Source organism: Pomacea canaliculata, linkage group LG10 (assembly GCF_003073045.1).
Source record: "Pomacea canaliculata isolate SZHN2017 linkage group LG10, ASM307304v1, whole genome shotgun sequence".
Classification (NCBI taxonomy): Eukaryota; Metazoa; Mollusca; class Gastropoda; order Architaenioglossa; family Ampullariidae; genus Pomacea; species Pomacea canaliculata.
In genome coordinates, this window is record NC_037599.1 from 1,225,385 (window position 1) to 1,253,079 (window position 27,695).

Here is a 27,695-nt window from a genome sequence, read left to right on the forward strand (position 1 = left end):
TCATTGCCAGAATTCCATGGATCTCTTCTTGTGATTGTTTGCTAATTCTTGTTGTTTACAGATAAAATGTGTTTGATTTAAAACATGACTTGTTTTTTGTTTTGTTTTATAAACTGAGTGTCTGTATAAACATTGAGAAAAAAATGTCTCCCGGATTGTGTATAGGGCTTTAAAGATGTTATGTCGCTAAGGGAGGTCACTGCAGGACTGACTGCAGGACTCACCAGATTACGTCCCTTAGACTATAAACACAGGCGCGTCTCCCCTCCATTCATTCAGCGTTACAAGGACTATGGTTACAGGAGCCAGCCCTGCTCCCCCTTAGACAAGTCAAGAGACAATAAATGAAGAAGCACACACATGAATGTTAGTCACCCGCTACACAAGCCACACAGTCACCACAAGCGATGCACACGGAAACCTTCAGCGACTATGGTTTGAATTGTTGTATGTTTTGCACCTGCTCCTTGAATATAGATATAGGTTTTAATGTATTTTGATGACATGCGTAAATATTGTTTATCAATTTACTCCATTAAAAAACCAAATGCTTATAAATTGCAGTCATTATTAACTTCAACAAATTAAAAAGACACTCAGGAGAGTAGCTCGGTTTGTGAAAAGATTTTACTAAGGATGGTGAACTAGTTAAACTATAATATGTGTATTGTGAGTGTGGGTGGGCGGGTGCTTGTGAGATATTGTGTACAGTGATGGATGGAAGTGTGTTAATATGTACAGTACTCCTTGGGGGTAAAAAACACAGAATGTGTGTGAAGGACAGCAAGAGAGAGAGAGAGAGAGAACAAAAGCATGTTATCCTTTGTTTACATGTGTTTATATACTTTAATTTACTTGACTGTATATGAAGGTATACACGCAAAGGCTAAGACGGAAAGAATAAGTGGATGAAGGAAAGAATTAGTTTGTTTCCCTTTTCTTTCTATGTTGTTGTTGTTGCTACTGCTTCTGTTTTTCATTAGCTGTCACAAACCAACCACTGAGTGTGTGTATGTGAATAATAAGTACTACTTATACAGATCGGAATGTGTGTGAACATGAACTTATTGTTAATATCTCAATACCCTTTAGACAGTGTACAGAATCTTGAATCTTGACAGCTGCTCTGTTCTTGAGGAACTGAAAGCTCGATGGCAAACATCCATGTCAGGTAGAGGAAGCGGGCAGGTGGGAGACGTGAAGAGATGCGTGAGATGTATTGAGTTTTTCTTGTCACGTGACTGCCGTAGTTTTGTCTGCAGTGCAGTTATGTCATGCTGTGTTTTCGTATACTATGTACCTTATGACATGTTGTACCCTCTTTTATTCCATAGTTGTTTACCATTTCGGGAAAAGTTAAAAAAAAAAGTTTTCAAACTAAATTTCATTATTTCTCTTTTTCACTATTTCCTATTTTTGCTTATGTTTTTTTTTCGTTGCATGCACATAAACACATAACATTCTGTATCAACAAAGTCAACTTTAATGGAAGAAATATTTATTTTTTCGAACGCCTAAATTCAGAATGTGAGGTGAAAGCTCAGACATTGGAGCAGATTTAAGACAGTCAAGCAGGAAACACTTCAGAGCTTGAGTCGGTCCCCACAACCCAGCCAACAACAACACTGAGCAAGCTTGACCGGGCTTACGTCTGACCCCGTCCTGAAGACCACCACTGAATGATACCGGCGTGGTAGAATGAGAATAGAAGAATAAAGCATCGGGGTTACAATGACCTCCCCACAAAGCGACGGCTTTTGTGGAAACATTTGTCACCTGGTGCACCCGGGAAGTCAGCCCAGATGATCGGCATTGGCCAGAGAACCAAACTGATGATGTAGCAGACGATCAGTACTGGCCACATATCTAAACTGATAATACAGCATCGAAAGAAGTTAAAATTGTCAAATAGAAAGCAAATCTGGATCTGGACCTCAGAGGTTGTTGCTGGTGGTGACATGTTAGTTGGTTGGCGATGTAAAGATCTCCTGTCCACTGTTAACCCCCCACAGGGTACCACCATACTCATCAATCACGGTCAGTCCTCCAGTCAGCAGAGCCCATGCAGTTCCTGTGGATAAGACGATACGTTACGACAAATGACATCCGCTCGGCTGGCGAGGGTTAAAAAGCATGTGATCAACACGAGAGGCTACTGCCGCATGTTGGTAAGAAACCAAAGGCTACACTACTGTTTCCTTCCTCACCTGAGTGAGTCAGTGGGTGAGTGAGTGAGTGTATATCGACCGAGGGACACTACGCACTTGTTGTGAAACTGGTCGCCGACAACACAACATATTGTACAATGTGCAAAATCTATTAAAATAATGAAAGACACGCTGTCTTTTTTTTTTTAAACTGCGCATTAATAACGATAAGCAAAACATTTCAAAACATTAAAATTAATGAAACAAGTAAAGATTATTATTGATGTCATATAATTGATAAACATAGTGCTGTATGTAAATAAATATACACACATGCACACGAACGTTCAAAGTTAAGTCTCATTATCTTATTCCCTGAGCTGGTAATGAACCAGCCATTCTCAGCTCCACAGTTAACCGCAATGACTTCCAGGCTACGAGTCTTCAAATGTAAATGTTTCCATAATTTACATAATTTCATTATAAAAAAAAACGTGGATGGTTGTAGCACTCACCTGTGGGATTCGTTTGACTGACTCCGGTTCTGCGAAAGATCTGGTTTTGGCTGTTGACGCCAAGCACCACTCCTGAACCGGAAGTGATGTACTTAAGTTTTCCTTGCACATTGGTCCATCGACTGCCCGCAGTAATGCCTCCGCCGTAAGTTCCATCTCGGTAAAAAATGTCGTCGTTAGCGTTGACGCCCCACACACCAGACGGTCCTACGGAAATCTGCTTCAAAGCCCCATCAACCTGTTGCCAGCCAGTTCCCGCTGGATTGGTCCGATCAATGCCGGTCCTAAAATAAATCTGTCGAATTTCTCTCATTTTCATTACATATTTCTTGAAAATGTCAGACCTGCTTATCTACAATTAAATCTCTCCATGGGCCATCTAGGGCCACTGTGTGTATAAATATGATGTACATCTTCACATAGGACACCCTGGTGTTAAGATAACATATTTCTGGGATGTCACGTGATTTCGGAGAATCCTGAAGATGTTAACCCAAGATTTACATGTAGCTCTCAAGCAGAATCTTAACCAGGCCCTTGTTGAACCCTAAACTGAGTCCACACACTAACCCTAACCCAGTTCATAGAGGTCATCATCTACGATGTCTTAGTTTGGGGTTTGATAGACCGAGACAGATGTAGGTTCGGTGACAAGTACCAGAAGGAGGAGCAGACAATGGACAAGTGGATCCTAAAGGATGAAAGAGTGGACCAGACTAACAGTCAGGACAGTCTGCTGTCTCTTGGTTAGAACTGACCACGAAGCCATGCCAGCTTTTTTCCTCATGTTCCCTTTCCCCATCTCTACGTCATCATCACGTCCTCTTACGTCAATTTACGTCTGCAGCAAACTCTCTCTACACCAGCGTTTGCACACACAGACGAACACATGCTTTCACACACACACACACACTTCTTCGTGTGACTCAAATACTAAATGATTTTGTTCAGCGTAACATGAAATGATAATTTTTTCCATAACAGAAATAAAGAAAGAGAGAGATGAAGACTATTTAAACTGCTGTTGACATGATGGCTCTTCTAGTAAATGTTTTCTTTTGTTTAATTATTAATTACGACTGCTAGCAGGAAATTAACGATGTTTTGACCAGCTTTGAACTTGATTAGAAATAAAGCTGTTGATGCATTATGTCTTCTGTGATCTTATCAGACTTCCGGATTTTTATAAACAAGAAATTAATTGTATTGCAGAATTACGTTAATGTTTAAACTAATAGAAAACTTCCTATTCATGCCACAAAACAGCCTACCTGATCCGCAGAGTTCACTCCCCAGATGGAGCCACGGGGGGACACAGTCACGTGTTTCAGAGCGCCACTCAGTTTGACCCAGCTCGACCCAGAGGGTAGATTGTTTGTGACACCATATCTGTAAAAGATCTCATCGTTGTTGTTGACGCCAACGACGATGTCTTTGCCGACGTCGACCTGTTTCAGGCCTCCAGAGATTAGCGTCCATGCTGTGCCTGTGGTACTTGGATTCCTGTACGTACCCTGGTCACAGAGGACAAAACACAAATACTCGTAAACAACAAGTGTTGTGTCACTAGATCAACACAAGCACACAAACACAGACACACGTACAAGTGCACACACACACACCTTGTACATTGTATAGAAGCCCAGAGAGCGAGCAACGAAGAGCAGCAGTGAGTCGTAAATGTGGGAGAGAGAGAGCGAGAGTAGTCATGGAAGCTTCGTCAGGCGTGTGTCGCCTTTGTGTCAGCGTGTCTGCTAGTGACAGCCATTTTCTAAATTCTAACTGAGGGGCTTGAAACTCAGTTTCTGAGAGAGGTTTGCCCCTTAGATCAGATGACACGAACGAGCCATTGACGACAGGCATGGAACTTATTTATGTGTTGTCACCAATTCATTTCCATCTTTCACCTTAAGAGAGGGGTGAGTGAAATAATAGCATTCCTGACGAGAAAGCCATCATGACTAGAGGCCGGTCCTTTGCAAAGAACCTAAGGATAAGTAGTTGTACTGTTTACTGACTGTTTATTGATTCCTTGCCCAGTCAAGGCAATCTTTAACATTGATTGTAGAAGCTCTAATTTAAAACGGATAAGGCCATACTTCGTGTATTTTGAACTTGAATATTGACGTTTATTATGGAAACTTTGTAAGAAGTATGAATAAGTGTAAGCATACTAATGGGGTAAGTTGCGAAACGAAGTGGTTCTACGCAGAATTGATAGAGAAACGTGTTTGCAGGTATCACCCAGGGAAAGGTGAGACTTGGTTATACCCCCTGACTTTTGCTTCCCGACGAGTATCAGGGTCATAGCCGCTAGAGGCGACACTGAGGAGAGGAGTGGAATCCACCTCGTGTTTGCTATTCGTGATGTCTGTGTGAGCTCTAGCAACGAGAGCAAAAGTGATTTTCCAATCCGAGTTTAGCGAGAGCCACCGGGGTGATTCATGAAGAATTGGAGTTGTGTCCCTTCGCCTTGCAGACTTGAGGGAGGAAGACCTCCGCATTTTGTGTCTGTCTGCCTGATTGGTTTGTTATTTTGGTGAAAATCGTGTGATTAAGTGCTTTCTGTTTTCACTGTCACTGTGTGGAACTGTGACTTTTTATTTTACACCCGCATCTTTCTTATTTTGTGTCGCCATAGCGGTTTCGAGTGGTCGCTACAACTGTCTTTCAAATAAACTCAGACAGCTCAATCACATAGTACGTCTGTAGATTCTCTATACATTATTTTCACTTCAGACCGATGTCTGATACTTATCTAGTAGTATGGAACATGGCACGCACACAGGACAGGTACAGGCTTGGCGGTGTGTGTGTGGGGGTAGTTACAGGCCGGATGACAGCCCCGTGACCGAAGGAGAGCGGGAAGGGGTGGACTGGTGATAGGATGGAGGTGCGGGATGTTTTGGAGGGAAGTCGGGCGTGAAGGTCGAGTGAAGAGGGCAGGAGGACAGAACATGAGGGGACAGTGCAGAGGTGAGAGCTACGCTTGATGGAGAGCGCGAGTGCGTGGTGTGGAGGTGTAGCGGGATGAAACTTCCGTGCAGTACTAAACGTCTCGGTATAGTCTGCGCATGCGCATGAAGCGAAACTGCATAGCCATTTTTGTTTCTTTTCTTCGCCGAGTTAACAAGTAAAATAGTAAAAGTAAAATTGTTATAGTAAATCGGCGAAGAAAAGAAAAAAAAATGGCTATGCAGTTAGAGCAACGATAACGAAGTAAAGTTTCGCTTCATGCGCATGCGCAGACTATACCGAGACGTTTAGTACTGCACGGAAGTTTCATCCCGCTACAGAGGTTCCCCCTCAGCCAAAACCATCGACTGGCGTTAGTAAAAGGACTTGGAACCCATGAGGCCGATGAGGGTGCTGTGTTTGTTCCCATCTACCCTGTTACACTTCTAGTTCCAGTTAGGGGAACAGCGAGGAAATAATTTAAAATGAGAGAAAGGAAAAGAATTTTGTCATGATCAATTTGTAACCGTTTAAACATCTTACCAAACTTCTGACTGATAAATTATTATTTCCGAGTTAGCTAACATGTTGTGACATCTCACCTGACAATATTAACATGTGACATCTCACCTGACGATAGTAGATGTTACTGCCAGCGTTAACCCCCCACACGCCTGCTCCACCGATTGACACCTGGGTCAAGGCTCCCGGCACTTTGGTCCACGACTGTCCATAGCATGATGCGGTCAGAACCAGAAGACCGAGAATGATCAGCATTTCTGATAATATGTTCTGTTTGGAGACAAAACAGCATGACAGTAGCATAACATAGATGACAACTAAGATGATACAAGACGATGAATTTATTCATCAAACCGCGACATAAATAGTGTCCTCTCAACATGACAAGCTGTTTTAAAGCTCCTCCATAACACTGATATCAGTCTACCTGTCTGCAAATAATAGTATTAATAGTATTAGGATGTGTTGAAATTTATTGGTGCATGCTTGTATGTCAAATATGTAAACAAAATCCCTTTAAGTCTATAGTCTATGTTAGCAAGTCTTCTGATTATGAGCATGTTTGTGTCATGCTTATATTCGTATGTTAGTCTGTTTTTAACTTCTATTCTGTTTTCATTAAAAAGAACTTTATGGATTTTAAACAAATGCATCTTTTTGCACATGGATTTGCTGTTACGTGAACTTCTAAATTTTATCCTTTTAAAATTAGTCAGCTGTCATAAGTGTTCAAACCCTCCCAAACTCTCCCCACATCTAAGCAGTTCTCATGAATAAATAACAAAAACCAGTTCTTAGGGAAAATTGTTTTCAATCAGAATGACCTAGACATTCACCCCAAAGTTAAAGGCCGCCAGCGACGACTTTGTGTAGTGAGTGGTGAGTGGTTCACCGTCTCAACTGTCGCGGAGCACCTTACCAAGGGACGCACTACTTTTCTTAAGCAAGTATGCACAGAGGAGTGAAACCTCTTTTCATCTATACTGTCTCGTAAAGATACAGGATGTACTCACCTGTTTCAGCAGTCTTGATCAGTGAAGTCGACTGACGAAAGGTGTAAGAAGCCCAGTTATATACAGTCAGATACTCAGTGCAGTGACTGGATTGGATGCTGTTCACATCCTTGACAACAAATAAACCTTCTTGGATCATTAAACATCAGCTGTACACAAGTTGTTTTTAAATACCCAAGAGGATGTAGTTACAACCGGAAGTGTTAATAGTACAATATGAATAATTCTGTGTAATCTTCCGATAAAAAATAACTTAAAAAAAAACAAACTTTTAATTTATGTTTAAAGAAAAATTGTACAGTTCTACAGCAGAGGTAATAGTGGAAGTAAAAAACATTATAAGTAGAAAATAAATAACCACATAGTCGTTGGTATTAGAAATTCATCAAAATATACAGAGAAAAAAATGTTAAACATATCAAATGTTGATAAGAAAACAATTGCTCTTCAAATTTTTGACATTGCGTATAGTGCAATTCATTGCATTGAATTTTTCCATTTATATGTCTGTGTTTCTGAGAAGAGATATTAAAGCACGCTGACAATGTTTGCTACCGGACACGTGATTTGTTGTCGTTAAGACTGATGGTGTGACGACGCCTGTCATCTGCCATGTTATCCACGTGCTCCCTCCACCAACGACAGGTACCGGTGAAGGAACGAATGACTAAATGACTGATATTTTTCTTTCTTTCTTGTTCCCTGCACGTGTACACACAGACACACTCATTAGCAAGCACACACGCACAAATTCACACAAGTAAGTGTAGAGTGGATTAGGGGAAATAAAGGACTGTTCGGTAGCCACACAGTCATCACTAATCGTCTAGTTCACAAAAACGTTCAAAGAAGTAATCCTCCTTCCCCTTAAAATACATAAGCAAGCAAGCTAATAAATAATAATAAATAAACAAGAATTTAAGCGAACCATTTAACAAGCTACACAACTAGCACAAGCTCCCACCCCTACCCACACACCTCAACACAACATATCCTGTCAGTACCTGGGTTTAAAGTGTCAAGACGAGGATGGAGTTGTTTTTCAAACCCCAGGCGGATGTAAAAAGAAGAGGGAGGCACAGAAACAAGATGAGGCACAGAAAATATGCGAAAGCTTTTGATGACAAATACTGAAGCACGCTGACAAACAATGTCTGATGCCGGACATCCGATTATTTGTTGTTCTCAAAATGAATAGTTTACAATCGCTTGTGCGAACATAGATAAAAAAATATTTTTTACAAGCAAAAACTGCCAGTCCTATATCTGAGCCTATGGTGAGGACACAGGCATGGGCGGTCTCCCAGCTCTCATAATTATTTACATTGTAGTCAGTTTAACTCCTATTTTACTGACAGCACCCAGACTGTCTTTGTTGATGTTCAAACATCTGTGGTATCATCTATTGCACGCTAAATGTGTGTCCGGGCTTCAAATGTTGCTGTTGCTGCTTTTTGTGTGTTGAACGCGGTAAAGACCAGGTTCACACCGACCTGTAAACCATGTAGGACATTTGGTGTATGTTTTGTGAATAAATGGTTTATATCATTAAACGTTGACAGAGCTTCGAGTGACCATGTACAGTTTAGAAAGTTCTAGATGAAGTAGTTGGGTTGAATGACATCGATACACAGCAGGTGCCGAGACACACTCCGTGTGGCGAGTGGCTGTGTTTTCACACCAAAGTTAGCTGCAATTGTATTGTTGTTTTTGTACCCTGGATTTTTGTAAATCATTGGGAACTTTAACACTTTTATGAAGGCACCATTAGTGACTAGTAAGTTGTTCAACAAGCACAGCTCACGCTTGAGGGTCGCAAGCGACGAGGACTTCAGAGGTGCAGCTACGTTGGGTACACACACACAGACACACAGACCGCTGGGTAAAGATTCAGTTCTGGGAAATCAGTGTAAGGTCGTCCACCTCCCAGGGAAGGCATCTCCTTTGTGCAAATCAGCAGGTCACTAAGTGCACGCCTACAGACGGCAGTTGTCGTAAATAATATATGACAGCGGGACAAAAGTTTGACCACCTATACAAGTCATGGGCGGTAAAATTAATTTCAATATTCTTGTTTTTTCCTATATTTGTTGAAAGTATGTGGGATGAAGTTTCCATAAATGTAGTTAAAAAGATAATTGTTTATCTGGTTCTTGTGCCTGTAAAAAGTCGACACGTTACTGAGTGTCAGGGAAATCTTATAGCCGTATGATTGGGCAAACTCTTTTAATTTCAGTCAAATTTATATATTGCTGTAAATCTGTTAGTATTTCTAAGATTCTTAGCAGATATGTAATAAAAAAAAAAAATAACGTTCGGACAACCATATTTCTACACACAACTCACGTCTACTAGACAAAACGGTTATGTCGGGGATGAAAGTCTCCGCGATTTGGACGCCCGTCAGTATGAAAACAAATGCAGATCGCAATAATTTTTTGCAGGAATAGGTTGCATGTTGACAAACACTTTATGTGTGTGTGAAAACTGTAGAAATATGTTAAGTGAAAAGTTTCAGTACACCACTTCGTAGTGAATAGAATATATGTCAAAGGTGACCCATCCTCAATCAGTCATTTTTTTTTCGGCGGTTACCCAAATCAATCACTTGAATACACGAACCATGCAAAAAAAAAACCAAACAAAACAAAACCAAAAACTCAAAAACAAAACAAACACCCCAAACAAACAAGAAAACAACAACAACAACAACAACAAAAGACAGAACAAAACAAAACAAAACAAAAAAACAACAAACATACAGAGAAAGCCAGTATGATCGATGTGTCTCATGAAACCGTAACAGGACGAGGGGTCACGGCCACAGTCAACGTGTCTACCTGCTCGCACCTTTGTTGTGACGATCCTGTACTGACAACACACAGTCAGGCGGCTCGCTCTCATACTTTTCGGAAAGAGAGTTTGAAAACACATTTCAAAGGGGCAACTTCTATGATTTATGCAAAAACAAAACAAAACAAACAAACAAACAAAAAAACTTTTGAAGTCAACATTAGTATTGGTTTGCAAGTAACTAATTGCACAGATTTTTTTTCTCACAGAGATCATATATGGTTGTTACATATATATTACCTCTTCCCACCTAGTGCTTTGCAAAAATATGAAATATGTACACGCACATCTACAGAGATGTGATATTACAGCTTTAACATTTTTCTATTTTTCCTTTGTGGACGCTGCAGAAATGTGTGTATTTTATTTTCAAAATGCAAAATACAGCGTATAGTTCAAAACGATTGAACAACAAGACTGCCTGGTGTGTATAAGATGGGGGACATATGAGCGAACTCGATTATTGTTCAAAACATTCCAGAAATCGAGCTCTCACTCGGTCCACGTGGAGGAGCTATACAGATTTCTGAAAATAATTTGAATGTCCTCCACCAACGTCAGCAGGTGAGGCGTGACGACGACCAGCCTATGGTGAGCATGAGGTACCTGCTTGACTGACAACAGGGTCTCTCTTACAGTTCTTTCTTGCCTTCCCGTAAGGATTTCTTTCCACGCAGGACACACTATCCTTTGTACCTTTTTGGCGATGTAACCACTAATGTAGTTACAATACTGTCCTCGAGATAGTTCCTGGTAGAGTTGTGACAACTCGGTGAAGTCCACCATGCACCACCAGGCATCCTTCGTGCGAATAAACAAGGTGGCTGACTTCACGCTTGGCAGCATTTGGCGTCTGTTTATGGAGGGTCAACCGATACACACAACCCCTCAGCTCGTCAACGCTCCGCGAATGTTGGGGTACCATGGAGTGTTTGCTGGGGTGAACATGGGTGCACACAGCAGGAGCATGGGCTGGGGTACCATGGAGTGTTTGCTGGGGTGAACATGGGTACACACAGTAGGAGCATGGGCTCGGCCGCTCGGTTATCATGTAGTGTAGGTGTTGGGGTGAACTTGAGTACATGGCCTTTTTTGCTTTGTTTTATAAACTTAATGCCTGTGTAAAGATTGAGAAATAATATCTCCGGATTGTGTATAGGGCTCCAAAGATGCTATGTCGCGTTTCCCGCTAAGGGAGGTCACTGCAGGACTGACTGCAGGACTGACCAGATTACGTCCCTTTGACCATGTTCACAGGCTTGTCTCTCCATTAATGCAGCGTTAAAACAACTATTCTTACAGGAACCAATCCTCCTTCCCCTTAGAAATACGTCAGCAAACAAGTCATGAGATAATAAATTAACAAGCACGCAAATGAATGTTAGCGACTGTGAATAATAAATTCTATTTATAAAGATAGGAAAGTGTGTGAGCATGTATGGATATATTTATAATATCTTAACAGAGAGCTTAGATATACAGAGGGTGCACTCCTTCTTTATCCTTACTTGTTAAGAAAAGTAGTGACGCAGTTGCGTCCCTTCGAAACGTGATGCTACGCCGCAGTTGCTACTATCAACCACTACTAAACAAAGTCGTCGCTAGCAGTGTTTATCTTTGGAGTAAATGTCTAGGTGTTTGCAATATGAAATGACGTTTATCTAAGAACAGATTTTTGTGTCTTCTATTCATGGGAATTGCTTAGATGAGGGTAGTTTGGGAGATTTTAATACATGTATGACAGCTGACTATATTTAAAAAGGATAACTTTTATAAATTCAAACAGCACATATATGAGCACAAATTTGCATTTATTTAAAATCCATAAAAATCTAATTTATGAGAATTTATGAATATGAGAAAAGCAGTTAAAAACAGACTTACACATGAATATAAACATGACACATTCAGAAGACTTGCTCACATACTGAGACATACAGATTTCTGTTTACATACAAGGATGCAGCAATAAATTCTCACACAAATCATAATACTACTAATAATCATAATCAATAACAAATCATAACACTACTACTATTAATAATAATGTATATATTTATATACATTTATATCCCTTATTGTAAGAACATTGGTGGACAATTTAAAGCGATGCTTACTATGAAATATACAGCAAGCAGATACTCAAAAGGGATCATTCACACATGTACTTTAAATAAAGATTTATAACATTTTCTTTCACACTGTTCTAAAACAATTTTAAATTACTTTAGCTTAAAAGCTACAAATGATGTAACTTCAACATTTTTTTTTTTTTTTTTTGTTCCTTTCTTTCTTAAAGAAGTTACCTACAAATACACGGAAATGTGATTTATAGATTTTGCACCTATTAGCATAATGAAAAGGAGTTAACAGTGGCCAAAATATCCAATAGATCTGTATGTAGAATCTGTACAAAAACACACACACATTCAAACAGACCTTTTGCAGTGCAAGCTATATGATCATCATTAGCCTTATGTGCCAATTAGAGTGATCTCTCCCCTTTCATGATAAATGTTAATTAAAAAAATAAAATATGACAGAAACAAAGGCCTATGATGGTAAAATATGGCTTAGTAATATATATTGGAATATATTATTATCTAATAATCATAAGTTATTGACCTTGCATGGTGGATTTGGAATGGAGAAAACTGTGGGTACAGCATTCCAGACAAGACTTTTTTTGGGGGTTGGACAGTTGTACTGACTTTCCTCGAAATGATCCGAGCAAAGACAGTAGCCTTCTCCATATACATCAGATGGTGTAAGATGGTCAAAATCTTTTCTTCTTCTAAAATTCATCCATATTTTGCACCTGTCGTAATAATTTTTTCAATATATTAATAACGAATATTTGTATAACACCTCACCCCAATGACGAATGCCTTAAATGAAAATACTATAACAAATGTAAATAGGTTTGTAATCAGATAAGTGAGAATTCATCACACAGTTTCACAGTATAATATCAGTAAAGGCGTTTTAATAATCATAGAAATCAAGCAAACGTGTTGTAGTAGACTGCTCTCAACTACAGTACACTTAGGGATGGTAATTTGAGAATAAATTCGTAGCTTACCTCTCTTCGTCCTTTGGTGTCATGTCGTTTTTTTACCATCACGTTACGAAAGATAACTCTAGCCGACGAGTTTCCCAGCGGTCACGAGTGGCCCTCTCATTATCTATTCTCTCTGATCTTAGCGAGTGACAGAATAAAGAATCTTGAATCTTGACAGTTGCTCTGTTCTCGAGGAACTGAAAGCTCGATGGCAAACATCCATGTCAGGTAGAGGAAGCTGGCAGGTGGGAGACGTGAAGAGATGCGTGAGATGTAGTCAGTTTTTCTTGTCACGTGACTGCCGTAGTTTTGTCTGCAGTGCAGCTATGTCATGCTGTGTTTTCGTATACTATGTACCTTATGACATGTTGTACCCTCTTTTATTCCAGAGTTGTTTTGTATTTCGGGAAAAGTTAAAAAAAATAGTTTTCAAACTAAGATTTCATTATTTCTCTCTTTCACTATTTCCTATTTTTGCTTCTTTTTTTTTCGTTGCATGCACATAAACACATAACATGCTGTATAAACAAAGTCAACTTTAATGGAAGAAATATTTATTTTTTCGAACGCCTAAATTCAGAATGTGAGGTGAAGGCTCAGACATTGGAGCAGATTTAAGACAGTCAAGCAGGAAACACTTCAGAGCTTGAGTCGGTCCCCCACAACCCAGCCAACAACAACACTGAGCAAGCTTGACCGGGCTTACGTCTGACCCCGTCCTGAAGACCACCACTGAATGATACCGGCGTGGTAGAATGAGAATAGAAGAATAAAGCATCGGGGTTACAATGACCTTCCCACAAAGCGACGGCTTTTGTGGAAACATTTGTCACCTGGTGCACCCGGGAAGTCAGCCCAGAAAAACAAACTTATGATAAAGAAGTTAAAATTGTCAAATAGAAAGCAAATCTGGGTCTAGACTTAAGAGGTTGTTGCTGGTGGTGACATGTTAGTTGGTTGGCGATGTAAAGATCTCCTGTCCGCTGTTAACCCCCCACAGGGTACCACCATACTCATCAATCACGGTCAGTCCTCCAGTCAGCAGAGCCCATGCAGTTCCTGTGGATAAGACGATACGTTAGGACAAATGACATCCGCTCAGCTGGCGAGGGTTAAAAATACATGTGATCAACACGAGAGGGTACTGCCACATGTTGGTAAGAAACCAAAGGCTACACTACTGTTTCCTTCCTCACCTGAGTGAGTCAGTGGGTGAGTGAGTGTATATCGACCGAGGGACACTATGCACTTTTTTTTTTACTGCGCATTAATAACGATAACAAAGCATTTCGAAATATTAAAATTGATGAAACAAATAAAGATTATTATGGATGTCATATAATTAATAAACATAGTGCATATATAAAAATAAATATACACACATGCACACAAAGGTTCAAAGTCCCATTATCTTATGCCCTGAGCTGGTAATGAACCAGCTGTTCTCTGTTCTACAGTTAATTGCATAATTTGCATATAAAGGAAAACGTGGTTGTAGCACACACCTGTGGGGTTCGATTCACTGACTCCGGTTCTGCGAAAGATCTGGTTTTGGCTGTTGACGCCAAGCACCACTCCTGAACCGGAAGTGATGTACATAAGTTTTCCTTGCACATTGGTCCATCGACTGCCCGCAGTAATGCCTCCGCCGTAAGTTCCCTCTCGGTAAAAAATGTCGTCGTTAGCGTTGACGCCCCACACACCAGACGGTCCTACGGAAATCTGCTTCAAAGCCCCATCAACCTGTTGCCAGCCAGTTCCCGCTGGATTGGTCTGATCAATGCCGGTCCTAAAATAAATCTGTCGAATTTCTCTCATTTTCATTACATATTTCTTGAAAATGTCAGACCTGCTTATCTACAATTAAATCTCTCCATGGGCCATCTAGGGCCACTATGTGTATAAATATGATGTACATCTTCACATAGGACACCCTAACCTATTCCTGGGATGTCACGTGATTTCGGAGAATTCTGAAGATTAAGAAGTTAACCCAAGATTTACATGTAGCTCTCAAGCAGAATCTTAACCAGGCCCTTGTTGAACCCTAAACTGAGTCCACACACTAACCCTAACCCAGTTCATAGAGGTCATCATCTACGATGTCTTAGTTTGGGGTTTGATAGACCGAGACAGATGTAGGTTCGGTGACAAGTACCAGAAGGAGGAGCAGACAATGGACAAGTGGATCCTAAAGGATCAAAGAGTGGACCAGACTAACAGTCAGGACAGTCTGCTGTCTCTTGGTTAGAACTGACCACGAAGCCATGCCAGCTTTTTTCCTCATGTTCCCTTTCCCCATCTCTACGTCATCATCACGTCCTCTTACGTCAATTTACGTCTGCACCAAACTCTCTCTACACCAGCGTTTGCACACACAGACGAACACATTCTTTCACACACAGACACACACTTCTTCGTATGACTCAAATACTAAATGATTTTGTTCAGCGTAACATAAAATAATAATTTTCTATAACAGAAATAAAGAAAGAGAGAGACGAAGACTATTTAAACTGCTGTTGACATGATGGCTCTTCTAGTGAATGTTTTCTTTTGTTTAATTATTAATTATGACTGCTAGCAGGAAATTAACGATGTTTTCACCAGCTTTGAACTTGATTAGAAATAAAGCTGTTGATGCATTATGTCTTCTGTGATCTTATCAGACTTCCGGATTTTTATAAACAAGAAATTAATTGTATTGCAGAATTATGTTAATGTTGAAACTAATAGAAAATTTCCTATTCAAGCCACAGAACAGCCTACCTGATCCGCAGAGTTCACTCCCCAGATGGAGCCACGGGGGGACACAGTCACGTGTTTCAGAGCGCCACTCAGTTTGACCCAGCTCGACCCAGACGGGTATTCACTTGTCATTCCATTTCTGTAAAAGATGTCATCGTTGTTGTTGACGCCAACGACGATGTCTTTGCCGACGTCGACCTGTTTCAGGCCTCCAGAGATTAGCGTCCATCCTGTGCCTGTGGTACATGGGGTCCCGTACGTACCCTGGTCACAGAGGACAAAACACAAGTACTCGTAAACAACAAGTGTTGTGTCACTAGATCAACACAAGCACACAATTAAACACAGACACAAGTGCACACACACACACGCCCCTTGTACATTGTATAGAAACCCCGAGAGTGAGCAAGGAAGAGAAGCATTAGTAGAGAAAGAGAGAGCGAGAGCAGTCATGGAAGCTTCCCGACGAGTATCAGCGTCATAGCCGCTAGAGGCGACACTGAGGAGGGGAGTGGAATCCACCTCGTGTTTGCTATTCGTGATGTCTGTGTGAGCTCTAGCAACGAGAGCAAAAGGGATTTTCCAATCCGAGTTTAGCGAGAGCCACCTGGGTGATTCAAGAAGAATTGGAGTTGTGTCCCTTCGCCTTGCAGACTTGAGGGAGGAAGACCTCCGCATTTTGTGTCTGTCTGCCTGATTGGTTTGTTATTTTGGTGACCATCGTCTGATTAAGCGCTTTCTGTTTTCGCTGTCACTGTGTGGAACTGTGACTTTTGATTTTACATCTATATCTTTCTTATTTTGTGTCGCCATAGCGGTTTCGAGTGGTCGCTACTATTGTCTTCAATCAGCGTCAAATATAGTTTCTCCTCTCTCTTGCGACAGACTTATATTGGAAGCAAACCCTTGTATACTGAAATGTAGACATCCTGTTGAGGACACGGACTTGCATGTTAGAACAGCAAAAACAGCGAGTGACACCTTGTCCTCTAGTTATAGTCTCACACAACGAACCAAGTCCTGGTACATCGTCATCACAGGCTTGCGCTGTCGGGAAGAGGAATAGCATTCCCAGACTGTATTCAAAGGGCCAAGAACCTTCTATGACCGAGAAGAGGAGGACGGAAGTTAATGTTTTGGTTAAATAGTTGATTAGTAAGAGATTTAGTACGTATTTGTATTTTAGGGAAAGATCCCCATGTGACCCTTTATAGCATTTTTATGCATTTGATGATCTGGGTTTTGCGATAAAAGAAGAAGAAAATAAAGAAACAAAAACAAAGCCAGTACTTTTGGGCAAATGTTTGACTTTTATATAATGAAAGACCACGTACAGACGACGTAGTGTAAGTCTGTGTACTACACGTATCCGCGATAGCCCCTTAGGGAGATGCTTTTAAGTCAGGACTAGCTGGGGTGCACGACGAGGTGTAGGCTTACTAGTCTGTAACTATATGTAAGTGCGGAATAGCAATCACGACTAGTTGGCTTCTCAGAGAAGCTATTAAATCTTTCAAATAAACTCAGACCAGCTCAATCACATATCACATCTATAGATTCTCTATACATTATTTTCACTTCAGATCGATGTCATGATCAATTTGTAACCGATTAAACATCTTACCAAAAAATTATTATTTCCGATTTAGTAATATGTCGTGACAGCTCACCTGACGACAGCAGATCATATTAACATGTGACATCTCACCTGAGATAGCAGATCATATTAACATGTCGTGACATCTCACCTGACGATAGAAGATGTTACTGCCAGCGTTAACCCCCCACACGCCTGCTCCACCGATTGACACCTGGGTCAAGGCTCCCGCCACTTTGGACCACGACTGTCCATAGCATGATGCGGTCAGAGCCAGAAGACCGAGAATGATCATCATTTTTAATAATCTGTTCTGTTTGGAGACAAAACAGCATGACAGTAGCATAACATAGATGACAACTAAGATGATACAAGACGATGAATTTATTCATCAAACCGCGACATAAATAGTGTCCTCTCAACATGACAAGCTGTTTTAAAGCTCCTCAATAACACTGATATCAGTCTACCTGTCTGCGAATAAAACAAGTGCATTACCCAGCTCCGACACAAACCCTAGGGTAAGAGATGTAAGAGCGACAAATGGTAGAAGACACTATGGTAATAGACTATGGCAATGTGACACTGAGTGAGATGTCCATTCACAGAAAAAGACATAAAAACTCCCACGGCTTAGAATTTGAACAGGAGAGGAATGTAAGTGGTTCAAAGCAAAGAAAAATCAGGTTCCAGTATCTGCTGAGCAGCTGTTTGTACGGGTACTTGTAACCGTCCACAGACACCATCATACGTCCACCCAGGGGTCGTCTATAAAGTTAATGCACGAGCCACCAGGCCACACATCATCTCCATAAATTGACTGACAAACTTCCCTACACCCCTTCCCCATCACCAATTCTCATCCCCTGTCCACCAAACTCCCGAAACGAAAGAAACAAGTACTAGTAAATTTGTTTAATAATCACTTCATTAAGAATAATTACATTGTATTAGATATCTTGTGTTCTTTCCTTTAGGTACGCAACTGGTGTCATCAAAATGTCATCACAAATTTAGTTCCCATGAGGAAAATATAAGGGAAGAGGTGACATTGTCCTATCCGTTATAAGTATCTTCTGTTTTTAGATATATACATACACACATGACTCTGTTTATTAATAGTACATGTATTATGTTAAAATTTATTGTTGCATGCTTGTATATCAAATATGTAAACAGAAATCCCTATAAGACACAGACATCTATAGAGATATAAGTCTGATTATGAGCATGTTTGTGTCATGCTTATATTCGTATGTTAGTCTGTTTTTAACTTCTATTCTGTTTTCATTAAAAAAGTTTATGGATTTTAAATTAATGCATCTTTGTGCACATGGTTTCCTGATGCGTGAACTTCTAAATTTTATCCTTTTAAAATTAGTCAGCTGTTATAAGTGTTCAAACCCTTCCAAACCTCGTCGAAGTAGTTCCCTTGAATAAACGACAAAAACCTGTTCTAAGGAAAAATTGTTTTCAATCAGAATGACCTAGACATTCACCCCAAAGATAAAGGCCGCCAGCGACGACTTTGTGTAGTGAGTGGTGAGTGGTTCACCGTCCCAACTGTCGCGGAGCATCCTTACCAAGGGGCGCACTACTTTTCTCAAGCAAGTATGAACAGAGGAGTGAAACCTCTTTTCATCTATACTCTTTGGGAAAGATACAGGAGGTACTCACCTGTTTCAGCAGTCTTGATCAGTGAAGTCGACTGACGAAAGGTGTAAGAAGCCCAGTTATATACAGTCAGGCGCTCAGTGCAGTGACTGGATTGGATGCTGTTCACATCCTTGACAACAAGTAAACCCTCTTGGATCAATTTACATTAGCTGGTACACAGGATTGTTTTTAAATACCCAAGCGGATTTAGTTAAAGCCGGAGGTATTGATATCACGAAATGAATAAGGACGTGTAAACTTCTGTAACAGCTTTTGTTTTCACATGAGTGGGTTGTTAGTCCAAAGCAAAACTTCCAACCTGGAGGGCCTAAGCTCATAAATATTATTCAGGGGATGTACGATGACTCGTCCTGCCAAGTTATCCACAATGGCAAACTCACTAAACCTTTTGTAGTGAAGACCGGCGCAAGAGAGGGTTGAATATTATCACCAACAATCTTTCTGATGGCCATAGACTGGATTATGCACAAGACAACCCAAGACAACAACACCGGTGTCCAGTGGACCTTCATCAAACAGCTAGAGGGCCTGGGCATTGCAGATGACATTAGTCTTTTATCTCATCGGCAGCAACATGCACAAACCAAACTGAGCAAGCTAGCAGAGGAAGCTGAGAAGACTGGCTTAGAGGTCAACAGAAAGAAGACCGAAGTGATGAAATTCAACAACAAGCAGGAACTCCCAATCCAACTTCAAGGAGAGAACATCCTGAAACAGACTGCTTCACGTATCTAGGGAGCATTGTCAACAAGGACGGTGGAGCGGACGATGACATCAAAAGCCGTATCAACAAGGCCAGTCATGCTTTCAACCGCCTACGGCCCATGTGGAACTCCCGAACATTGTCCTTCAGCAGTAAGACCCGCATCTTCAACACCAATGTGAAGGCAGTCCTACTGTATGGTTCTGACACCTAGACAGTGACAAACACCATCAACAACAAGCTCCAGACCTTTACCAACCGATGACTACGCCATATTCTGGGAATAAGATGGCCTGAAAAGATCTCCAACAGCAGCCTGTGGAAAAGAACCAACCAGAATGCCACTAGCCAAGACATCAAAAAGCGCAAATGGTGCTGGACAGGACACACCCTGCACAGAACAGCTGACACCAAGGCCAGGCAGGCATTTGGTTGGAATCCTCAGGGGAAGAGGAGAGTTGGGAGATCAAAGCAGACGTGGACAAGAACAGTAGAGAGCGAGGCAAAGGACGTGGGAACCATAATTCATGTTTAAAGATACATTTTACAGTTCTATAGAAGTAAAAAACATTTAAAGTAGAAAAATAAATAACCACATGGTCGAGGTATTAGAAATATATCAGAATATACAGTTTAAGAGAAGAAAAAATGTTAAATCTATCAAATGCTGATAAGAAATCTATTGCTCTTCAAATATTTGACATTGCATATCCATAATTGCATTGAATTTTTCCACTTATATTTCTGTGTTTCTAAGAAGAGATATTAAAGCACGCTGACAATGTTTGCTACCGGACACGTGATTTGTTGTCGTTAAGACTGATGGTGACGACCGGTGAAGGAATGAATGACTAAATGACTGATATTTTTCTTTCTTTCTTGTTCCCTGCACGTGTAGACACAGACACACTCATTAGCAAGCACACACGCACAAATTCACACAAGTAAGTGTAGAGTGGATTAGGGGAAATAAAGGACTGTTCGGTAGCCACACAGTCATCACTAATCATCTAGTTCACAAAAACGTTCAAAGAAGTAATCCTCCTTCCCCTTAAAATACATAAGCAAGCAACCAACCTAATCAATAATTTAAAAAAAAAATAAACAAGAATGTAAGCGAACCATTTAACAAGCTACACAACTACCACAAAAGTAAAAGCAAACAACAATGTATTACATATTTAAACTTGTCGACCCAGGGCCGCCGAGAGCCAGCCCGGGCCCCGGGGCAGACCTCTCCGGTCCCCTTGTACTTGTAATCGTAAATTATTTTCCCAGTACAGGTAGTCCTCGGGTTACGACGGTCTCGACTTACGTCGTTTCGTGGTTACGACACTCATTCCCACTTACGAGGTTAGGGTCGTAAGTCAAACTGTGCTTGCGCCTTATTCCACGTGCGGCGGAAGTCATAGAGTCCAGTACAGTACTGTACACTGTATCCGGTTACACGAAGAAAACGAGTCTCCTGCACGCCATAACACCCTTCATTATGGCTCCCAAACGAAAGTTAGATTCATGTGATAACAGTGCATCAAAGAAAAGGAAGGCCATCACCATGGAGGTGAAAGTGGATATCATAAGGCAATCTGAGAAGGGGGAAACAGCAACAGAAATTGGCAGGTCATTAGGACTTAGTCGTTCGACTGTCGCTACGATTATCAGGGATAAAGATCGCATCCTTGAACATGTGAAAGGATCTGCTTCTATGAAAGCGACAGTGATAACAAAGCAACGTAGTTGGCTTATTATTGAGATGGAAAGATTATTGGCGCTTTGGTTGGAAGACCAAAATCAACGCCGTATCCCTGTGAGTTTTATGGTTATTCAGGAGAAGGCTAGGCGACTGTTTGAGGCGTTGAAAAGAGAAAAGAGGGAAGGAAGTGAAAGTGAAGAATTTGTGGCGAGTAGGGGTTGGTTTATGAGGTTTAAGGATCGTGCCAATTTCCATAACATTAAAGTGCAAGGTGAAGCTGCTAGTGCTGATGAGAAAGCAGCAACTGAGTTTCCTAAAGCATTGGCTAAGATAATTGAGGAGGGTGGTTACTGTGCTCAACAAGTGTTCAACGTGGATGAGACAGGCTTGTTTTGGAAACGTCTGCCTAACCGTACGTACATCGCCAAGGAGGAGAAGTCAGCACCAGGTCATAAAGTTGGCAAGGAGAGACTGACTTTGCTTTTTGGGGGCAATGCTGCTGGTGAATACAAACTGAAGCCCATGCTGGTGTATCAGGCTGAGAATCCAAGGGCACTCAAGGGTATTTCAAAGGGTCAACTACCAGTCATCTGGAAGTCTTGTAGGAAGGCATGGGTGACACTTGCAGTGTTTGATGACTGGTTCACCAACCATTTTGTGCCAGACGTGAAGCGGTATTGTACCTCTAAGGATATCCCCTTTAAGGTGTTGCTAATTCTGGACAATGCCCCTGGACACCCTGCCCATCTGGATGACTTTAAAGGCCGAAGTTTTCTGTCAGGACAGAAGACAGTGGTATCGCCCGTGCGAGGGAAGGTAGGAGTACACGCGATGCTATTTGTGTCCAGTTGTCTCAAATTACTACTGTACCTGGACAAAGGCGGGGTAGAGATCAGAGACACCGCCGACCCGCCTGGCAATAAAACTTCTTCCTCCTCCGACCATTGTACTTGCCGCAGGGTCTGAGCGATGAGGCGAAACGACTTCTATGTGAACCTACTGTCACAGGCTCTAACCTAGCAGTACAATGTCTTTCTGAGCTGAGTACTGGTGTTGGCGGTTAGAAAGCTGAAGTGAAACGGTTTCCAACTGAACACACTGTCAGGGTTAGGACTGAACATATTCTCCACCAACAAACAAAACTAGAATATACAAAACAGAGAAGAATGAACAGCGCAAGTGACACAAACATAAAAACAACTGAATTTTCAAACAAAATCAGTGGCTGGAGGCACTGCCATACAGATTGATACATAACAAAGCAAAATCACCAGTATAACAATGGAAGCACAAAATTTAATACTATTACTCATCCTTCAATTGATATCACAGAATAACAAACATGTAAAGTGAACAAGATAAAAATCAGCGATAACATACGAGTGGGCCTTGCCGTTTTAGACTGGAATGAATATGTCTATATAGACAATACTTTTATCGGTGTGGAGCTGTACCGTGGTAACAACAAATCAGTTTTGAAAATACAAACATTGATGGTAAATTATTATCTCATTAATGAATGATGGTTGCAATTTGTTATTTAAATTATATTATTAATTTCCAAATCTTCATCCGAACTACTGTCTGTTTCAATTAACATATTTTCCTCATGTTCGGAATCAAATTTGTATTGTTCAACGACACATCTCCAGATATCCTCTACTAAATTATAAGTTTTCTTTTTTTAAAGTGCGTTGTCCAAGTTGTCTCCGGCTGTGCTGTACACTTGCTTTGTTGTAATTGGAAGTAGAGTCTCTATCAACATGTTCATTCCAGTCTAAAACAGCGAGACCCATGCGCATGTCATAGTGCATCGGGCTTTTAATATGAACACGCTTAGGCAGATACATCAGACATATATTATTAAAACTTTCAACATAAAATGTGTCCCTAGACATCACGTAGTCCTCAGGATGTTTATACAGGACATGGCCATGTAGAAAGTCGCTCAGCAGCTTGACAGCAGCAGGATCAGTCAGCACTATTAGAGATGGTATATAGAGCGATTGCCTGCAAGGTGAGTCTTGGTTACACTGGTCATGGATGTTTTGGAAATGTGTAATACATCCATCCAACAAGTGCCTAAGTCTCACAGGGTCGCCATCGCAATGATCTATACACCAGTACACATGATCTCTGACCGCTGCTGTCTTGTCGCTGAGCTGAGGATGCCACGTCTTGCCGATGTTGACTTTACTACCTTGCGCCAGTTTTTTCATCCCAGCTTTGATACTCTTAGCGACGTGCCACCTCTCGTTGATGTTTCTAACACCTTTATGTTTCACTAACTTATTTATTGTCACGTTACGATCGTGAACGTGTTCTTGAATTCTAACACCTGACTCATTCATACTTGCATACATCCTCTCACATCCCACTGCCTCGTACCGCTGGGTGCACACGTCGTCCTCTTTGGTGATATGTTGGAGGTTTACAACCTTGTGAGTCGACAGTCCTAAAGTAACATGATCAGTGTGATACGAATTTTTCCGACAAGCGTGCCGTGCATCTGACATCACACTGATCCCGTCGGTCACAGGAGACTGTTCTGCTGCAAGTGCAGCTGCGACGGACTGGCGCTTCAAGACGTCAACGACTGCAGAAAACCGTGGCAGCCTTTTCCTCAAAAATGTATCGTTCACATGTCCCAAATTGGCAAAATTAGAAATTTTTTTATATTGAATGGGGATGATCCCCGACGTAATGTACGCAAGGTACATTCTTTCATTTGCAACATAACTGTCACCTAGTGGGGACGACGAGCTCCAGATGATAGTATGTCTGTTGGCACAGCCCAAAGTGATGATCAGCACATGCCCATCCATTGTTGAATTATTCACTTCGAGCGAAGAGGTGCACGAGACTGAATGTGCATGAACTTGATCAATAATATCCTTCACCTTGTCGTGCTCACCAACAAACAAACATGGGATTGCTGGTGATGTTTGTTCTTGCATGGGTACATTATCACTATCTTGACTGCAGGGAAACTCAGGACTTTCACCGCTCAAGAAATTATCCAGTAGAGAGGACACAAAAGCAGACCGGGACTTACATCCCGATTTTTTTAGCCCAAGTTCAAACTTATCATTAAATATTTTTCTTGCTTCTTCATTATCAAAAAACAAGCGTATATCTTTTGTTACAGCATTATACTCGTAGGTTTTAACAGTGCCGTCCGCCAAGTTTTCTTACTGCGTTTCTTTAGTGGCGTTGGGTTTTTCTCCATTGTAGACCGGTCACACTGTTTGGTAAATCCAGGTAGCGAAGTTTTGAGCTGAGAAATCACTTCGATGTTCTCTCCCAAGAGTTGATCGCAAAAAGCCTCGAGTTTGCCTTCAAACTCAAAATCGAAACATCTGGCACGTGGCATTCATGCATTCGATTGGTCAGACATACCACGTGTCCTACCATTACAACCAATCACACACTACAGTTAGTGTATGACGTAGGTCCCATCAGCCTCTGTGTGTTACGTAATTCAATTGCCTAATAACCTGAGTCACTCATTTCTAGTTCACGTTGCGTAACATTGTCCTTTCTCTTACGTAATCAAAGTACGTAAGTTTCGCTCTAAGGTTTGTCTGTTACGACGATAACACCTCGTGGCTACACCTCACCCTGCCTTACGTCACCGTCATGACGTGAACGGCCACGTGACTATCTGACTCTTCCAGGCTCGCATTCTGTCTGCGTCGTGCTAGTTTGAGTACAATCTTTTTTATATTTCATTCACAATGAGTTTCTCTGTGATACTGCGGGATTTAGATGAAGAAAAGGAGAGGGCAATTCGTCAGCTGTTTGAAAGAATGGCTGGTCCTATAATGCTGAACGACTCCCACACCAAACTTCGAGAAAACGTAAGTCATTCCAAATCTGTATTCCACTGTATATATATATTCTACTTTATAGATAATGGACAGATATACATCTTTGCATGAGAGATAAAGCGTGCGGTGAGTGCGCGCACAAATGAAATTTCATGGATTTTACAATTATACACATGATTTTGTACACTTTTCTGTAGGAGGAAGATACCCAGTGAATAAGGATACGCGGGATGGCGATGTACTGGCCATTGAGGGTGGAGAAACTTTGCCCCCCGGACCAGGTGCGGCACCTGAATGTCCACACTGCTTCCAAGCACCTTGTATAACATCAGGAGCTCGCGACGTAGAGTTCATCGGGAAGGGACAGGCGGCTTGTCCTCAAAATCGAGGTATTCGGAATAGGATCTACACAAGGTATTGGAAAATGCTAGACTTTGTTGGACTCTGGAAGGACAAGAGATACCTAGTTAGAAAAACCGCTTTGGCAGAAGGTGAATGGGTGCTGTGCCACAGGCGTGAAGTGATGCCCACTTGCGTCGTTCAAAAAGTACGGACACTGTACCCAAACCCAGATGGAGTGCCGTATGTCGGTCACCAATGGGAATAAAAAAAAAACTAAACGAGAGGAATAAAAACTAAGTTTAAAAATTCCATTGCCTTTTTGTTTGTGTTATTTGGGTTGTTTGCCTTTGTCTCCTTTCCTGTCCTCTCTCACACAAAGGAGAACACACAAACAAAACCAGGGGTGCTAAACTGGTCCTAACCCGTTTGATTATACAAGTCTTATCCACGTCCAGTTCTCGGTTTTGTGGACTCAGGAAGACGCAAGCACCGATGACCTCCACAATGGTCGGGTTAGATAAGAAGAGAAAAGATCGTGGGGGCACTATGTTGCAGTCGTGAATTGTTGGCCATTTGTAAAAGTTCGAACATTGCACTCAAACCGAGGTGTACTTTAGGTCAGTCATCAGGAGGAATGAACTGAAAGTATTAAATATTATTATCCCCTCTTATGAGTAAAGAAAGATGTAAGGAAAGACAGTATGTTCAGATAGAAGCCGTTTCGCCTCACTTTGTCTGGTAGGACAACCCTAACCCTGACAGTATGTTCAGTTGCAACCCGTTTCACTTCAGCTTTCTCACCGCCAACACCAGTACTCGGCTGAGAAAGACGGTTTATCGCTTGCGATCTCCACTTTGCCTCGGGGCCAGGGTAGCAATTAGGGAAGACTGACCGCTGGTACTGACCCCGTGTACTCCTACCTTCCCTCGCACGGGCGAAACCATTTGAAAACACGCCCATTTCGACTTCGGCCTTTAACCCTAATGTCAAGGTGGTTTACCTTCCACCTAATACCACTGCCCTAATACAGCCTATGGACCAAGGAGTCATTGCTACATTCAAGGCCTACTACCTCCGAAGGGTCATTGGTAATGCTTTAGCAGCAACTGAAAAGAATAAGGACTTGACTCTAAAGGACTTTTGGAAAACATACAACATCCTTGATGCTGTGAATAACATTGGTGATTCCTGGGATGAGGTTAAGCAGACCAGTATGAATGGTGTGTGGAAAAAACTGTGTCCTCAGTTTGTGAATGATGTCAAAGAGGTCCAAGAGACAGTGACTAGCGTCATAAAGAACGTTGTTGATATGAGTAAGACAATGAATTTGGAGGTGGAGGAGGATGATGTCACAGAGCTACTGGCATCTCATGGAGAGGAGTTATCTGCTGAGGACCTTATTCAACTGGAGAATCAGATGATAGAGGAAGAGGAAGACATACCAACCCCAGAACCTAAGAGATTTACAAGGCAGGGCTTGGCAGCAGGTTTTGCCCTGATACAGGAAGGGTTGTCAAGGTTTGAGGCTGAGGATCACAACATGGAAAGGTACACTAGGGTTGCCAGAGGAGTCATGGATTCCCTTAGGTGTTACAAGGAGATCTTGGAGGAGAAGAAGATGGCCTCCTTCCAAACTAAACTGCAGCAGTACTTCAAGAAGGTAGAGAGGCCTGCAACAGATCCTGTACCTGTATCCTCTACCTCAGCTACCTCTTGACTCACCTGCCCCAGTATCTCCAGCGCCTTCTGCAGCTTCCTCCCAATAAGCAAGCCTGTTCTCTCTTTGGAATTGTTATCTTTGTTTATTACAGTACTGTACACTGTTTATTACTGTTACAGCCCTTACAGTACATTATTTCATTATTAAACGTTCTGTACTACAACATTTTACTGTACTTATGTTTATTGATAATTATGTAGGGTACTGTGTTATGATAGGTGTTTGGATAGGCTAAGTGTTTGCAGTACTGTACTGTTATCATGGTACAGCACTGTGTGAACGTATGATCCGACTTACGTCGAAATTCGGGTTACGACG

The 27,695-nt window shown here is 41.5% G+C and overlaps 3 protein-coding genes and 1 long non-coding RNA gene across 4 annotated transcripts; 2 read left to right on the forward strand and 2 right to left on the reverse strand.

The window, feature by feature from the left end:
* Positions 1-1,644: 1,644 nt before the first annotated feature.
* Positions 1,645-7,274, reverse strand: LOC112574207 (lectin L6-like). The gene is made up of 5 exons (XM_025255102.1): positions 7,153-7,274; positions 6,248-6,409; positions 3,934-4,176; positions 2,663-2,957; positions 1,645-2,071 (listed from the first exon to the last, which is right to left on the reverse strand). Exons 2-5 carry the CDS (start codon positions 6,392-6,394, stop codon positions 1,962-1,964), a joined length of 795 nt encoding a protein of 264 aa, XP_025110887.1. The 5' UTR covers positions 6,395-6,409; positions 7,153-7,274; the 3' UTR covers positions 1,645-1,961.
* A 6,313-nt stretch (positions 7,275-13,587) lies between these two features.
* LOC112574208 (lectin L6-like) lies at positions 13,588-19,163 on the reverse strand. Its single transcript, XM_025255104.1, has 5 exons — positions 19,089-19,163; positions 17,563-17,724; positions 15,836-16,078; positions 14,572-14,866; positions 13,588-14,125 (listed from the first exon to the last, which is right to left on the reverse strand). The coding sequence occupies exons 2-5, from the start codon at positions 17,707-17,709 to the stop codon at positions 14,016-14,018; spliced, it is 795 nt and encodes a 264-aa protein (XP_025110889.1). The 5' UTR covers positions 17,710-17,724; positions 19,089-19,163; the 3' UTR covers positions 13,588-14,015.
* Positions 19,164-24,792: 5,629 nt separating this feature from the next.
* Positions 24,793-25,967, forward strand: LOC112574408. The gene is made up of 2 exons (XR_003101437.1): positions 24,793-25,344; positions 25,512-25,967. It is a non-coding gene; the product is annotated as an uncharacterized LOC112574408 (long non-coding RNA).
* Positions 25,968-26,690: 723 nt separating this feature from the next.
* On the forward strand, positions 26,691-27,374 carry LOC112573621 (tigger transposable element-derived protein 1-like). The gene has a single exon (XM_025254155.1). The coding sequence runs from the start codon at positions 26,691-26,693 to the stop codon at positions 27,372-27,374; it is 684 nt and encodes a 227-aa protein (XP_025109940.1).
* Positions 27,375-27,695: the final 321 nt, after the last annotated feature.